General features: G+C 46.2%; 1 protein-coding gene across 1 annotated transcript in view; it reads right to left on the reverse strand.

The window, feature by feature from the left end:
• Nucleotides 1–16,714, reverse strand: part of CD40LG (CD40 ligand) — a 54,064-nt gene extending 37,350 nt beyond the window's left edge. The window contains exons 1-3 of the mRNA XM_048864351.2: nucleotides 15,572–16,714; nucleotides 12,175–12,506; nucleotides 8,386–8,541 (exon numbers count right to left, since the gene is read on the reverse strand). Coding sequence (XP_048720308.1) covers nucleotides 8,386–8,541; nucleotides 12,175–12,506; nucleotides 15,572–15,953 — 870 coding nt within the window. The 5' untranslated portion in view covers nucleotides 15,954–16,714. The remainder of the gene's footprint in view (nucleotides 1–8,385; nucleotides 8,542–12,174; nucleotides 12,507–15,571) is intronic.
• Between the last annotated feature and the right edge of the window lie 447 nt (nucleotides 16,715–17,161).

Below are 17,161 nucleotides of genomic sequence, written 5' to 3' on the forward strand. Positions count from 1 at the left end.
AAGCTGGGAGGTATTGCTAATTTAGAGAAGGACAGGGATACCCTACAGGAGGATCTGGATGACCTTGTAAACTGGAGTAATAGGAATAGGATGAAATTTAATAGTGAGAAGTGTAAGGTCATGCATTTAGGGATTAATAACAAGAATTTTAGTTATAAGCTAGGGACGCATCAGCTAGAAGTAACGGAGGAGGAAAAGGACCTTGGAGTATTGGTTGATCATAGGATGACTATGAGCTGCCAATGTGATATGGCTGTGAAAAAAGCTAATGTCATCTTGGGATGCATCAGGAGAGGTATTTCCAGTAGGGATAAGGAGGTTTTAGTACCATTATATAAGGCACTGGTGAGACCTCACCTGGAATACTGTGTGCAGTTCTGGTCTCCCATGTTTAAGAAGGATGAATTCAAACTGGAACAGGTACAGAGAAGGGCTACTGGGATGATCCGAGGAATGGAAAACTTGCCTTATGAAAGGAGACTCAGGGAGCTTGGCTTGTTTAGCCTAACTAAAAGAAGGTTGAGGGGAGATATGATTGCTCTCTATAAATATATCAGAGGGATAAATACCAGAGAGGGAGAGGAATTATTTAAACTCAGTACCAATGTGGACACAAGAACAAATGGATATAAACTGGCCACTAGGAAATTTAGATTAGAAATTAGACGAAGGTTTCTAACCATCAGAGGAGTGAAGTTTTGGAATAGCCTTCCGAGGGAAGTAGTGGGGGCAAAAGATCTATCTTGCTTTAAGATTAAACTCGATAAGTTTATGGAGGAGATGGTATGATGGGATAACATGGTTTTGGTAATTAAATATTCATGGTAAATAGGCCCAATGGCCTGTGATGGGTTTTTAGATGGGGTAAGATCCAAGTTACCCGGGAAAGAATTTTCTGTAGTATCTGGCTGATGAATCTTGCCCATATGCTCAGGGTTTAGCTGATCGCCATATTTGGGGTCGGGAAGGAATTTTCCTCCAGGGCAGATTGGAAGGCCCTGGAGGTTTTTCGCCTTCCTCTGTAGCATGGGGCACGGGTCACTTGCTGGAGGATTCTCTGCTCCTTGAGGTCTTCAAACTACAATTTGAGGACTTCAATAGCACAGATATAGGTGTGAGGTCTTTTTTAGGAGTGGTGGGTGAAATTCTGTGGCCTGCATTGTGCAGGAGGTCAGACTAGATGATCATAATGGTCCCTTCTGGCCTAAATATCTATGAATCTATGAAAGTGTGAAAGGCTGCTAGCCGACAATCTCCAAGCGTGATCTGTATTGCATCTTATTCTTCTTGGCAGACATAAACCTAACATCATTGCGTAGTGAGAGTCCTATGGGCCTCGGTGATGTCTTCTATGTTCGTCCTACTGTTCATTTCTGTTGGGAATTGGGACATTCTTTCATTGCTGGGCCAACATAGAGGTTGAATGGAAGGTTGTAAAAGCAGCTTTTTGATCTAGACTTCGTAATGAACCACAAGAGTCTTTTGGTTTTTTGAAGAGCGTTGAGTGTTATTTTTGCTTTGCCTTTCATCCACCGGCGTTTGAGATAGGGGAATCTCTGTTACCCAGCCAGCTGTCTCAAAGTTTTGGCTCTCTTTTGAATTTAGAATGTTTTTAGTACACTGAGGGAACAGTCCACATTTTACTAAAGTGATTAAACACCTGTAGAACTAAAGAAGAAAAAAAACTGAAAAACTGAAATTTAGGAGAGTGTACACTAAAAACATAGTCTCGAGCAGCCCCTTAAGGATCACATCACACAAACTTGAGAGAGGAAGAATAAACTTTATATTATTACTAGCTCCCTGCACTTCATCCTGTGCATAATAAATCCGAGGAACTGGCCAAGAAGCCTGTTAATATAACTCACTTGTCAGTGTGTGTTACAGGTCCCACTCCATACATTATCCTCAGAGAACACAACTGTGTTACAGCCCCCACTTACATAGCCTATCTTTTTAACTCAAGATGTAGAGCCCCATGATTTTAGCTCTGGGAATCCCCAGTTTAATCCCTACTGTCAGCCAATATGAGGGCCATCCCCTTTTTAAACACAGCTTTGCTACTCAAATGAGCTGACAAAATGTGGACTGTTTCAAAAGCAACACCCTTCAAGATTCAGGAAGTGATGGGGTAATGAAGCTTAGCTGGCTATAAAAGGGAAGGAAGAGTCGCTGTGCAGGAGCAATACGCCACTACACACAATGGAAAACCAAATGCAGACCCCTCCCTGCTAGAATTTTTCAACTTTGCTCATAGATATACAGCTTTAAGGATGGATTTCCCTTTATTTTGATTGATCTTCTGTTCAAACTTCACTATCAAGCTATAGCTCAGTTCCACATGAAGTACAAGGAGAGAATATAGGTTGCTTGTTTTTAGGATGTACTTCCTTCAAGAGGAACTCTTCATAAACATAGGACTAAACAGATCCTAATGCATCCCATTCACTAGGCTTCTGACTCTGATGCAAAAGAACCTCACCCCTCTTTTAACAGCAATCCCCATGGTCTAGGAAATGCGGCAGGCTTTGGTTGAAGTATTACATATTTGACACAGATAGAGATGACAGCAACAAGAACAGACCATTTGCTAAAGAAAAAGAAACCCACATACAAAACCACCCAAACCGAACTAAAACCAAAGAGGCCAGTTTACATTAGTATTTAACAAGTGGGGGGATAGTCACTCTGGGAGAGGAAAGAGCTTAAACTGGATATGATCGTTGTGCTGACATGCAAAAATCCTCCACAAAGCAGCTGATTGTCCTCAACATGATGACAGTGGAAGTCAGGAGTAAATGGAACGAATGCATTGTAGTAAATGGAACGAAATAGTGTACGCAAGAGGAGAATCAGCCCAAACCACGTTCAGTTTTGCCCTCTTACTCCCAGCTTCCTTCTCCCCGCCACGTTGCAATAGGTGATGAATTGAACTGTGACAAGTCTCAGTTTATTTCTGGTTACTCTGATGTAGCGGGTGGCAGCTGACAACCGGATGCCAGGTACAGAACTCTAAAGCAGTAGGGCAGGCAAGACTGCCATGCAGACAAACAGCACCTGTCCTCACCAAATGAGCCTCTGTCCATTCTGTTCTGAACCTCCCTTGGTTATTAGCACTGAGAGGAAAGAAGGGGACTGGATTTTGGCAGGTGGCAAGTAAAGCAGCGCAGTCTAATTTGTGACCCTTATTATGAGGTATAATAATGTGTTGAGAATAAAGCTACACTTAGCCAGGGTGGCAAACACTCCGCACACAGATGCACTTTCCTGGGGCGCTAGCAGGTATCGGGATATAGATGGGATTTTTCCAATATTTCCTAGAAATGGTTTTAAAAATATTTTAAAGCACTAAGACCCAAAGGAAACATCCCTGCTAGTGCCTTGGAGAACCATACAGAAGAATAGTAGTGGCTCTAAACCAACTCTCAGGGCCAGATCTGAACATTGGGGTGTTCAATATCCAAACCTTCATCAATCATTCCTGGGTTCAATCCTAATTGGGGGAGGGGAGGAGTAAGGAAAGGTAGCTCCAAGCCACCTTTAAGCCTCAGCAGATTCTCGGTCTAGTTTAACTTGCGAGCAGTCTGAGGATTATGTTTAAAGATTCTTAGAGCTGTCAATAGATGGCAATGTAACTTGCTAAATGCATCCTGAAAGCACTCCCATGTATGTGCTACTCAAACAAGGAGAGAGATGAGAGCTTTCAGGGCATTTAAAGGCCTGTCCCTGTTGACTATAGGCTAGATTATGACTTGAGGCACCACCCTAGGAGTAGCACTGTGGGGGCCAGACTCCCCTGCTCCCTGACTAACTTCACTGCTAGGCAACCAACGAACCCAGCTGCCCTGCCTTGGAACTGACAGAGTAGTGACAGCACCTGATTGATTGCTGGTTTAGCAGCCCTGATATAAGCCTGGCTCCCACAACAGCTCAATTGCTGCTCAAGGTGTTTGGTGCTTGTAGCTGTGCTTGCCCTGCTTCCTGTCCTTGCTCCTGCTGTGTTCCAGCCCTGCTCCAGCCTGCTACCTGTGCCTGCTCTTGCTTTGCTCCCCTCTGGCTGACTTTGGTCCTTGGCTCTGCCTCTAGCCTGTGACTCAGGCTTGCCCTCTGGCATTTGGCTTGTCACTGTGGTACTGTCCATCAGCTTGTTCCTGAACTTTGACCACCCTGGGCCCAGCTGTCGCTGGTAGGCTGAGCTCTCATTTCAGCCACTATGTCTAACCACCAATGGCCTGGTTGGCTACCGTCTCAATTCTTCTTTGCTCCCAGGAGGTAGCAACTGACTCTTGGCTTCTACCAACAGGAAATTCCTGCCCCTGTGGACTCGCTCAGCTGATTGGAGAGGGCAGAGACAAATCTTTGCCTGTGTCTACCCCTTCCTGCCATTGTCTCTGGAAAGGGGAGCTAGCAAGAGTGCAGCCCCACTTCCTCCTGTGCATTGGACCCAGTGTCTGGGCAGCGAGTGTGGGGATAAAGGGGCATACGTACTCTCTCCCACTCCAGTGCATGGTCACAGTCTAGCCTTATAAGTTCAAACAGAGCACATCACATCGATCTAACAAGAGACTGTAATCCTGACCCACTGCAGTCAATGGGGGATGTCTGTGTTCAGGATACTAGTCGGGAAGTACGAGTAAATACACCTGTGTTAGCCCTCTTATGTCTGGGACTCCCATACAAGTACCTTTGAATCTGCAGGTATCGACTAATTTACAGGCAGAGTTCAGTTTTTTGGCTGAATCACTGCAGTGCCTAGAGCAGAAACAAGGTCCAAATCATTAACAAACAGGACTGGGAGCCAGGACATTTGTGGGGTTTCTTACTGTCTGTGACACAGTCTTCTCACATCACCTTGGGTAAGTTACTTGACCTCAACTTTCTAATCTGTAACACAGGAATAATGCTGCTGTTCACTGAAGCAGATAACTATGCATTGCACTACTGAGTCTCAGTGCTTTGACACAGGATCTCCCAGTAGTGTAGGGACTCAGACTGATTTTCTGCAGTGCTCAAATCTCCCTAACTAAAACAAGATATGAAAGGTTTCTAGTGTGGTCATGTGGAATGCAACGATTCCTAGATGGCAGCCATGGGTAAGTGTGGAAGGACTTTGTGGGATTCCTAAACCACCAGGGTCCTTCTCCTTCACCAGCCAGGACGTGGGAATTGACAGAGTGCTAGCATGGATGGGGGAGAGGTTTGAAGGGTCTGCAGTGTCTTTGGGCCTGGACCGTGTGTGTGTGTGTTTTTTTTCTAAACATAGCAGGGTGAAATCATCAATAGAACTTAAAATGCATTCACAACACAGCGCTCTCCCATTGAAAATTATTATGAATTATAAAGGCAGCCAATTACATGCTCCTCTTCATCTAGTGCCAAGCAAGTTCATTCTTCTGAGCACCTGTTTCTGCTGGAAACAAAAATGCTGCTCTTAGAAAAGTTTTTAATTATAAAAACATTGGCCTAGATTTTGTTTTGGGCAAGAGCCGCCAGTGAGTTCACCCTTATGGGTAAACATTTACTGTACTGGTCCAAATGTTAAACCACAGTCCTTAATAATAATGCAGGAATTGTGACCCACAGCTTCTTTTTAGATTGTGAGAAACTATCTATTCCCAAACTCCTGGCTGTTGAAATGTTTCAGGTCAAACAGAGCAGCTCCTTTTTCACCCTTCCCCACAATATTCAAACTGAAAACATATATGCTTCTCTTCATCACCACAGCAAAGATGGGCAGGTCACAAGTGGGGAGTAAAATTCTGAGGTCTTCTCCAGAAGCAGAGTGACCTGAGAACCCTTAGGCCCTGTCTAGACTAATATGAGACCCTGGGAGCCACCTCCAACTGCCCAGGACCAGCTAACACTCTTCAAAATCTGTCATCCCTGTCCACACAAGCATTCAAACCATGGTCTTTTTAAGTGCAGCTCATTTCCCCAGTGTAGGCAGAGCCTTGCTATTCAGCCAAGGGAAATAGAACCTCATCACTAACACTGAATTTAGGCTAGAAGTCGGGATGCCAACTCAGAATTTGGTTGACCCTTGATCAGAACATTGTTAATGTAATCAAAGAAGGTGCCTAAAGAAAGCCCTGTATGAAAGAGAACATGCATGTAAGGACAAGAAGAGCTAGGGCTGGAAACGTCACCATTACAGAGAAGCACAAGTTACAACTCTATCACCGCCAACTTTTATCACTTTCAGGGTAACTGAACATTTGGCAAAAGACTCATGGCTTTCAATATTCTCATGGAATCGCTCCCTTCTACCTCTCCCTCTTGGTGTTCCCCTATAGCACATTACATTCATCCCCATGTTAGCCACCCCTCTATTCCCTTCTCTGTGATTCTTCCATTCTTTTCTTTCCTCAGATCACTGAGACACTTCCTCTCATGAAACTAGACTTGAATCTTCCTGTTGGTTTTAGCCTCTAATTTACTCTGGACAATACTCAATAGAGTGCATTCTTCCATCCCCACTCACTATAACTAGGCTGTCAATATATATCCAGGTAGGAACACTGGGAGCTCAAGAGAAAATAATGCAAATTAGCTTTCCTTAGCTGCTAAGCTCTTCAGGCATGGACTGGCCTTTCCTAAAAGTTTTGACAGCGCCTAGCACATTGTGGGCACTACTGCAATAAATAGCAAAATTGCTGTGTACTGCTGGAAGCATTACTGTGTGTGCACACTAGCATGTTGTATGTCTGTGAAACTAACTTGCCAGTAAATGAAATGATACCAAAAGGAGCTTCTGGACATTTCCTCCTGTCTAGTTTCCAAGACTAATGTTGCCTTTGTGTGTGTGTGTATTTTCTATTTAAGTAAAGCTGTGGTGCTGATCAGAAGAGTGGAGTCAGCTTATCATTCCCCCACTCAGTTGCGTGCTGTGTTATCACTTTTAAGTTCCGGTGTTTTAAGTCTTTCTTCTGCTTGCTGTTTGTGCAACATTTTCCTTTTTCTGCTCATCTGAGTCACTCCATCCAGCTGCATAGACAATCAGCTCTGTTTATATCTTTGCAACACCAATTTTTAGCATGATGGAGGCTATATGCAATGCATCATCACTCCTCAGGATCATGGCATTGCTGGGAAGGATTTGTCTGGACAAAGAAAGAGCCTGAGAATGATGCTGCAAGCAATGACAACCTCTCAGCATTCACCGTGCAGTGCTTATCTCTGCAGCCCTTTGCCCTGCTTTAATTTGTGCATAGTCTATTCAGAATGAATGTAGGACCATATCCTGTAGTACATTTAGGCAGGTTTGTACTGATCTGCCAGAAACTACTTGCCCTGAAAGTGGCTCAGATGACCACCAGAGGTCTGCCCCAACAAAGGGATTATCTTTGAACTGAGTAGGGAGCCACTGTAGCAGGTCCTACAACATTCCCCTTCCCTGGCTGGGTCTCCCCACGTGTCCTTATAATCCCCAGATGGCATACTGGCCTCTTGGGGTCATTGGCAGTCAATGTATGTTCAGCCAGCTTTCAGGCTGCTCTCGCTTGTGCCTGAAAAGTAGCCAACTGCTGAGAAGCCAAAGGATCAGGAAACCAGAAATGTGGTTTATCGCCTCCATTGCAACTCACAACTTCTAACTTGCGGGGTAACGGTGAATCAGGATTAGGGAGCTATAGACAAAGCGGAAATGGGAGGGACCATTCTATGGACCCTCTCCAAAAAAAACTTAAAATGAGGCCAGAAAGCTACTCCCCATCTGTAGTGGGAGAGCAAGTCAGCAACACAAGGACATATTAGACTTCTGTTGGGTTACTTTTATTGACAAGAACTATTTTTTTTAACACCACAGTGCAGTTCAGTAAGAAAATACATTTGCTGTGTGTGATGCAGGACAAAGTGTATTAATTACAGATTGTTAATGCGTAACTGCGCTGCATGCATCACCAGAGAAGGGTGATGTCACAAATAGGGGACAAAGGGACTCCAGAACAAGTCAAGAGCTCAATTATGTCTTATGAAATAGAGCACGCACAGAATGGGCAGTGGCAGTGCAAGCTACCCCATAGTGACCCCACTACTGTGCCCTACTTCCTAATGATCACCTCCAGAGGAATGAAAAGACAGACTACATGCCAACTCGGCTAAACCTTTGTCATTTTAACTGAAACTCGTTGTGAGACTGGGTGTTCCAACAGTCCATTAGAAAGGGACTGAGACACCCCAGCTCATTTCAGACAGGTCCCCATACAAAATTGTTACATATATTGTAACAATAGCACTTACTGATCACAAATCTAATATGAAGGAGCAATTGTGTTTCAGAGTAAATACAAACAAAGTGAAATTCTTACCTTTTTTGTTCAAGAGCACACAGAGAACAGGATTAACAAATTTTCTAGTCTTTGCCAAAATGGATGGGATAATGCTTACTGTTGGAGTGATTATTCCTGGCTTGCCAAATGTTGCAATCAAAGATACTATCCCATATGGCATCCAACAGAGGAGGTAGCAGGTAACCATGGATACCACCATAAAAAGTATGTGGCGTTCCCTCTTCTGAACTGTTGTCATATTACACCTAGAAACCTGCAAAAATAAAGTACTGTTTTACGAAACTCAGGAGTGGGGGTTATTTCCGTCCTAAATTCAACAAGTTGATAGAAGATGAAGGATTATGTGACACATGCCAATGGTTTTGTCACGTAACTATCCTGATGTATGCAATGGCACAGCTATTCTTTCACTAATATTCCTACTCATATGGGCAACATGATGATTGCATCCGATGAAGTGAGCTGTAGCTCACGAAAGCTTATGCTCAAATAAAGTGCCACAAGTACTCCTTTTCTTTTTGCGAATACAGACTAACACGGCTGTTACTCTGATACCCCATTATCCCCACTCGAGAGATGGGTGAACACAGAATGGTTAAGATTTGACCAAGGTACATTTCAGAGCTGGGATTAGGCCTTGGCAGCTCTTGGAGCCTCCTCCTGAACTCAAACAGACTGCACTGCCTCCCTGATGCCATCATGTGAATTATAGAAAACTGAGTTGTGATTGGCTGAGCCAGTCCAATGACAGTAGTTAATGAACATTACTAGAGTACAGTTTAGAACTGTTAAATAGGTGACCTCATCACACAGATGAACAAAAATATAGTTTATTATGCCCAGCACATTCAAAAACAAAAAGAAATATCACAAATAAGCATTCTTATAGCCCATTTTTTGTCCTTAGCATCACATACACCATCAATTTTTAGACAGCACTTCCCAGTGGAGTCTCCCACCCCACTGCTGTTCCTCCACATCAGCCTATATATACACTTCATCTTCAGTGAATTAAACATGCATAAAATAAAAGGCAGGTTAGCCTACAGGATTTCTGTGAATTTGTGTTCTCTTTTTGAGTGTTCTGCTAGGAATGTGTGAACTACTGGTGTTCATATCACGTCTCTAGTTCTTTGCACATTTTAAAAGCCGGGGGGAATGATTTCTTACATAACTGTCTGCCACTAGAACTCAAAGAAATACCACAATTCAAGGTGCTAAAAATACCTCCATGATTCATTCATAAAATGACACCAGAGGTAAGTGTCTTCAAGAAAGAGACCAGGATTCTATATATGTAGTGAGACACTTTGTCCAGGTTGCATAATCCTTTAGGGTGCATTTTCCAATATTACTGAAGAGTTCTTGTGTTTCTCACAAGCCAGTTTAACACCTTGATAAATTTAGTAATAACAAATCCCTGAAGCATTAATAAAGTCAGCCTAGCAGCTCTTGGTCGTGACTAAAACAGAGGAACCAAAATACATATATTTGTGAATAGACTGATTATCTAACATCATTTCTAAACTGCTGTGTATCTGACCTGTCCTGTGTTAGGTCCTAGTCCAATTCACCTGGAAGTCAATGATATGTCCTCACAGAGTCAGCTTTAGTTTAAATGCCAGGAGGAGCTACATGAGGCAGCGTGTCATATGCAAGTGACACTTTTGAAATAAGAGGTTGACAGACACATCTGATTTTAAAAAATGCATTCTTCTTATTGTAGCACTCTGGCAACACGTTTTATACCGAGCTCTTCAGTGTAGCCCTGATTGTAGCCCTTGCCCAGATCTTCTTTTTAGCAAACAAAAAATGTTGGTCCAGGGAAGTAAATACTGTCAGTCAAACCAGCAACTGGATGTAGATCCAGAGCTACGGCTGTCAGTCTATGCATGTAGGTGCTACACTACATGGCAAATAGTTATAATACTCCTGTTACAATGGTATCTGTGCACCGACGATGTTATGCATAGTACAATACCTAGCAACACTAGGGCCTGATCCAAAAGAAACTTCTCCCATGGACTTCAGTGAGTTTTAAATCAGGCTTCATAGGAGATAAACATAGTTTATCATCCTGAACTCTATATCATCTGGCATTTGTTGGCCTATGTTATAGCCTTAAACATAGATTTGTGTGTGTATATTTCCTTCCTTAAAAGAAGTTTAAATAAATTGCTGTGTCAAAGTGTTTGGGAGTTGCCATGTTAGACAGACTTGTTAATTACAGATGATGTAATATACACCAGGATTAGGGGCCCAGGTCTGTGTTGTCTTACACCCTATGCAACTCTATTCAAATCAGTGCAGAATTTAGTTCACTGACTTTTTAAAGATGCAGATAACTGAGTACGCTCTTTTGGAGCCATTACATCATAGAAATATAGGGCTGGAAAAGACCTCAAGAGGCCATCACGTCCAGCCCCCTATGCTGTGGCAGGACCAAGTATTGTGTAAGTTCTTAGAGACAAAAAGACATTAAAGTCCCTTATTGACATATGTGCTTGTGTGCACATACAGCGCTAACAAAATATTAACTATGCACACACGTAACAGCACTTGGCTTTTACACAGTGCTCTCATCTGTAGATCTCAAAGAACTTTACCAAGGATCAGTATTGCCAATCCCAAGCCTTCAAAAATTATAAATCAGGCTTCCCAAAAATCATGAGATTGTTAAAAATATAACATTTGGGATTCTTTTTATTTGTCTTCTGGTTTTTGAGCCATTATGGTTCAAGTTTTCAAGATATTCTCTGAAACCATGAGCGGTAGAAACCTACTTTTAAAAAAATGAAAGCTGAGATTCTCATGTAATAACATGACTCCATGAGCTGAGGCTTTAAGCAAGCCACCAAATATTGCAAGATTGCAGTTTTATCATGAGAGTTGGCAACATTGAATTCCCATTTTAAAGATGGGGGAAACAAAAGAGTCAAATGCAGTAAAATACAGCTGGATTAACAATATTGGTCCCAAGCTGCTCCTGGAGGCACCACTTTCTCCTGATCACTTTTTGCTGTGTACTCTTCAAGGCAGGGACCGTGTCTCTCCACTAACTTTGGAAAGCCCCTAGTACATATAGCTTGCACTAGTGAACACAGTCATTCAAAGCTTTGTGAAAATAAAATCCCTACTTTCCACACTGCACATCTGCTCACCCAATTACAGCTACTTATGACCAGAACCTTGAATTGCCCAAAGCATGTCATAGTAGATTGTTGCACACGTAGTAACACTGCTTGATGTGCAGCAATGCAGTGCACTAGGTCCTGTGAACAGCAAAGTACCAGAGCCGCCCAGAGAACACAGGAGCACCTGGATACTGCAGCAAGAAATGTGTGGACTATATAATAATAGTCATTATCCTCACTTTCCATAATCTGGTAGATATTTATTTCATTTTATACAGTCTTTATTGCTAGCTCTCCAACCTCTGCTCCAGAGATATCCCCAGCCAGTTAAGCTGGATTTACAGCTGTGTTGAGTCTAGGAGCAGATAGAGAATCTAGACCAATAGCTGCAAACCACAACTAAAGTAGATTGAAACTGACTCAGACCATGAGCTCTTTGGCGCAGGGATCACCTTTCTATTACATTTATTTACATAAAGGGGCATGCCATTCCTTGATGGAGCCTCCCACAACTACCACAATAAGTTCAGCATTTGGCATCAGTCAGTGTCAAAACACCCATTGACTTCAGTGGGAGCAGGATCATAGCTCCCCACATATTGCTTTATGGCAGGTTTCATTCCTGATAGGCAGACATGGATATCAAGTGTCCTGCAACAGGAAGAACTCTAAGAATATCCCCATTCAGTAAAGAGAAAAGAAGAATGCAGTTACAACCACCCTATGTTAGAGAAGCTAGAAAAGACACTTACCGTTTTGATTGCTCTCATTATTTTCCCGTAACAATAGATCATTGTCAGAAGAGGCAATATAAGGCAGAAGATAAAGAGACATATGATGTAAGAGATATTGTTAGGAGACCTGGAGTGCCATGCTACTGAGCAGGTGGTGCCTGGGCCTTCGGGACCGTAGCTGCTCCAACCAAACAAAGGAGGCAAAGTCCAAAACAAGGAGTAGAACCAAGAGCCTGCAATAAAGAGACAGGATTTCTGGTAGCTGGACACGTTCACTTTCATGCACCTCCTGAGCACTGTGACATAGCGTTCGTACGAGAGGATGGAAAGGGAAATCAGAGAGACAATTCCTGCAAGGAAAGAGATGGGCATGGTGTTAGTGAGTCAGAAAGATGAAGGGGGTTATTCCCATGGAACCAAGTCCTGCAGTCCTTACTCAGTCATGACTCCCACTGCAGGCACATGTCAACTCTTGCTGACTCTGGCCCTGCAGGATTCACCCCATGAGTCCGTCAGAGCTGCTGCTCAATATAGGCACATTTGGTTTTGCCGAATTCTCCCACTGGGAGAGAAACAAGCACGCAGGGTAGGGATAGATGGAAAGTGCAAAGTCTCTGAACATGCAGCCAGTTGAACCCCTTGGGCCTGATCCTAATGCCCTTCCTCTCGTGAGTACTCCCTTCTAACTGAAGGGAACAGCTGCAGGATCAGGCATTTGAAATGGTCCTGCAATAAATGTGAGATTTTTAATTTCAAACAAATATCCTGCTGCAACTGCAAAAAAAAAAAAAACCCATCAGGATGGCAGCATTAAAATACATCTGGATATAACCATATCGGTCCCAAGTTGCTCCTGGCAGCACCACTTTCTTCTGATCACTTGTTTATTTCTGTTGACAGACCAAGGGGCTGATCCTGCCTCCACAAAGGTCAGTGTGAAACTCCCACTGACTATAGACCAGCGGTTCTCAAACTGCGGGTTGGGACCCCAAAGTGGGTCACTAGCTTAGACTTGCTGGGGTCCAGAGCCCGAGTCAAAGCCAAAGCCCAAGCCCGACGGCTTCAGCCCTGGGCGGCAGAGCTAAGGCTTCAGGCCCCCTGCCTGGAGCTGAAGCCCTTGGGCTTTGGCCCCCCAGCCTGGGGCAGTGGGGTTTTGGCTTTGCCCTGCCCACACCCAGGGTGGTGGGGCATGGACAGGCCCAAGCTTCAGTCCCCCCTCCTGGGGTCCCGTAGTAATTTTTGTTGTCAGAAGGGGGTCATGGTGCAATGAAGTTTGAGAACCCCTGCTGTAGACCATCATCCATGCTCACTAGGCTTGTTCTCTGCATTGTTCCCATGTGTTTGTTTTAGCTATAAAATCCCATATCTGCATAATTCATAGCTACATTAGTGGTCACAGTTATTATATTTTATCTATATGAGGAAATTGACCCAAATAGCTATTGCAGATAGCTCCCCATGTGGATACTCTATTCCACAATAGTCATTTTATTCCAGAATAATTGCTTTGCTTTGGAAGCATGCTAATTTTTCTGAAATAAAGTGATTTATTCCATAATATAGTATCCCCCTGGGAAGCTACCACAAAACAGCCATTCTGGTCTATCTCCCCATGTAAACAAACCCTAAGTAAAGGGGGAAACCCTGCTAGTTTTGTTACCACTAGGTGTAGCTGTTAGCAAATGCTGCCACTTTAAATGCAGACCTCAGTAATAGAGCTCAGTGGAGAAACGCAATTCAGTTTCACAGAGGATTTTGATATTTGGTAGGTGTCAGAGAAGCACTGTTCCAGCAGCTGGAGTGAATGTGAAGTACCAGGGAATTAGGTCAAAGGTGTTTGAGTCTGGGTGAAGCGAGAAGGGTAAATGTGTGATTGCCTGGAGGAAGGGGGGCTGGGGTGCACAGGAGAGTGAGAGCTATGTGCTGGTCTCCCCTGTACGCACTTACGCAATACAAATAAATATCAATAATAATAAGTGTGATTGGCCTGTGAGCCAGTGATAACAGTAAATTACAGACAGGAGAATCTGGTGCCTGCTTAGCCCTTCAGTTGTGCCCATAATCCATACTGACATCAACTGACAGGCTGAATAGGCTCCGGTTGTACACATTTAGTCAAGGCGGCCCTAAAACTCCATGGTCACCTAAAACTAGAACGTCTATAGATGATGTGTCTAGCAAAGCGTTGCCAGGATAAGGGGGGGATACATGGTAGAATTTTTTGTTAAAGCAAAGAGCATTCTTCCTGCTTGTTTTAAGTTCAAAAGACGCAGGTCTTCAGAGTTCCCAGAAACAACTCATCTTTGAGCAAGACCAGGCATATGCAGTTTCATCCCATAAGGAACTCTACTGGGCAAATATCAGAAGGATAGCCGTGTTAGTCTGCATCCACACAAACAACGAGGAGTCCGGTGGCACCTTAAAGACTAACAGATTTATTTGGACATAAGCTTTCGTGGGTAAAAAACCTGAAGAAGTGGGTTTTTTACCCACAAAAGGTTATGCCCAAATAAATCTGTTAGTCTTTAAGGTGTCACCAGACTCCTCATTGTTTCTACTGGACAAATGACACATGAGAAGAAACAGGGAGAGGGTTAGGATGATGGAGGTAGGGTTTCACACCTCTGCCACTGAACACAATGCTCCCTTTGTGGAGAAGTGCACAGAACGATGGTCCAACATGCAAGGATTTAAAAGGGACCATTTAGACAATGATGGCTTACTAAAATCCATAGCAACCAGACTCTCCTTTGGAAACCAACACACAGGGCACACGCAGCAACACCTGCCTTTGACTTCACCTTCTCCATCCCCAAACCACAGGCAACCAAGGCAGTTTGTTCTCTGTTATTAATCAGACACTCCACCAAAGACTAGAGCCTTTGGTGCCTACAGTTAGTCCCCTATACCCATATGTGAAAGAGGCTTGATTTCCAGAGGTGCTGAGCACCACAGACTGTCCTGAAATTCACAGGAGTTGTGCATGCTGGGCATCTCTGAACGATCAGCCCCAGCTTTTATATAGGTGCCTAGTTATGGATGTAGGAGCCCAAATGTAGAGACTCCTGTTTGAAAATTTGGCCTAGAAGACAGAATAAACCAGCAGGAGGGCCGAACTGTCTTGTCCTAACAGGTCTTTGGGGCCAGGTTTTCCCGTGGGTGGAAGCACGCACCGCTTTCCCTGCCAGTCTGTATCTTTCTGCTTCCACTCGGGAGGTGGCTGCATGCACGGTGGGGATCCTTACCCCAAGGAACCCGGGGCCTCTGTCCCCGTCAGCACTACGCGGCCAGCGCCCTAGAAGAGGAAGCGCGACTCGGCCCCGGGAACTGCCGTGCGGCGCCCCTTGCCCCTGGGGGCTGCGGCGGGGCTGTTTCCTCCCCTAGGTGCCAGCGGGAGCTGGGCAGCCGCACCTACCGAAGAGGGCGTTGGCGAAGCCGTACCACTTGCAGCCGGCACAGGCGAGGAGCCGGCGGCCCCGCACGCTGGCGGCCAGGCGGAAGGGGGTCCCGAAGATGCAGACCAGCAGCTCGCTGAGGCTGATGTTCAGCAGGATCAGGGGAATGGGGGTCCGGAAGGACTCGAACTTCAGGAAGATCAGCAGGACCAGCAGGTGGTTCAGGCAGCCCCACACCAGGATGATGCCCAGAGACACGGCCACCGCGCTGTGCCCCGTGCGCCCCAGGCCCCCAGCCGCCCAGGCCCGCAGCGGCCCCTCCTTCCAGCTCAGGTTGCCGGAACCCCCAGCCCAGCTGTGGTTAGTGCGGTTGAAGCTCCGCTCCGCCAGGACCAGCCTCATGACCGTGGCGCTGCCTGCTCCCCCCTGCGCCCTCCTCTCTTGCGCGAGGGTCTGCTACAGCTTTCGCCTTCTTCCTTTAGCGCCCTGCGCCCTCCTCTCTTGCGCGGGGGTCTGCTACAGCTGCGCCTTCTTCCCTTAGCGCCCTGCGCCCTCCTCCCTTGCGCGGGGGTCTGCTACAGCTTTCGCCTTCTTCCCTTAGCGCCCTGCGCCCTCCTCCCTTGCGCGGGGGTCTGCTACAGCTGCGCCCTTCGTCGCTGCGCCAAGGAAGACTGCAGCCCGCCACCCTGCCCCCTCTAGCCTACAAGGCAGTCTGGTACTGCTGCAGCCTGCGCCCTTCTGCCCAGCGCTGGGCATCTGACACCGCTGCGCCCTTCTCCCTTGGCAGACGGCGCGCTTCGCCAGGCCCTTTTCTGCCCTACGCCCCCGAAAGGTTCTCCCGGCCACGCGTCTCCTCCAGCTCCTGGTCGGGGGACTGGACCTCTGCACCTTGCGCTCCTCTCCGCTATCGCCTGCAGGGCCGAGATAGCTGAGCCCTTCCTTCTGCTCCCAACCCCCGGGAACGGGGAGGTGGGTGTCCAAAACCTCTGCGCACTTCTCCTCTGTGCCCAAGGGAAGAAGGGGCTGCCCGGCTGCGCCCTGCGCGCTTTTGCCTAGCACCCGGCTGAGATAGCAGGAGACTCAGCCCGGAGCTCGCAGGGCTGCCCGGCGGCGGCTGGAAGCGGTGGCTGGAGCTGTCTCGGAGAGTCCTAGGCGCTGGCTGCTTTATATCTTAGCGGGTGCCCTCTGCTGCCAAGATGCACCATGGAAGCAGGCGGAGAAACTCCTCAGCGCAGGAAGGGAGCCCCGGCCCCCGGCCAGGAGAAGGCGCAGAGCCCCGGCCCCCTGGGCACCCCGCCCGCAGAGAACGCCCCTGTCTCGCGGCAGGGACCTGCCTGGCTGCCCTGGCGTAGCAGCGGATCTGGAGGGATTTCTCCCACCTCCCTGCGTCAAGCGTCCATCACTCCGGACCCTGAGCTCAGGTGGCCCTCGGTCTCCGGCCTTCCCGGCTCAAACGTCGGCAACGCAGAATAGCGATGAAAGGAGCCGCAAACACCGGAGCAATCCTGCCTGCTCCGACACATGCGGGCACCAGGCTGCGCGGCCAGGTCCTGGTATGAAGCGAGTGGAGCTTGGCGGATTTGGAGTTCCTTGGGATCTCTCCCCGGAGC

The sequence above is a fragment of the Caretta caretta genome, chromosome 9 (genome assembly GCF_965140235.1).
Source record: "Caretta caretta isolate rCarCar2 chromosome 9, rCarCar1.hap1, whole genome shotgun sequence".
Classification (NCBI taxonomy): domain Eukaryota; kingdom Metazoa; phylum Chordata; order Testudines; family Cheloniidae; genus Caretta; species Caretta caretta.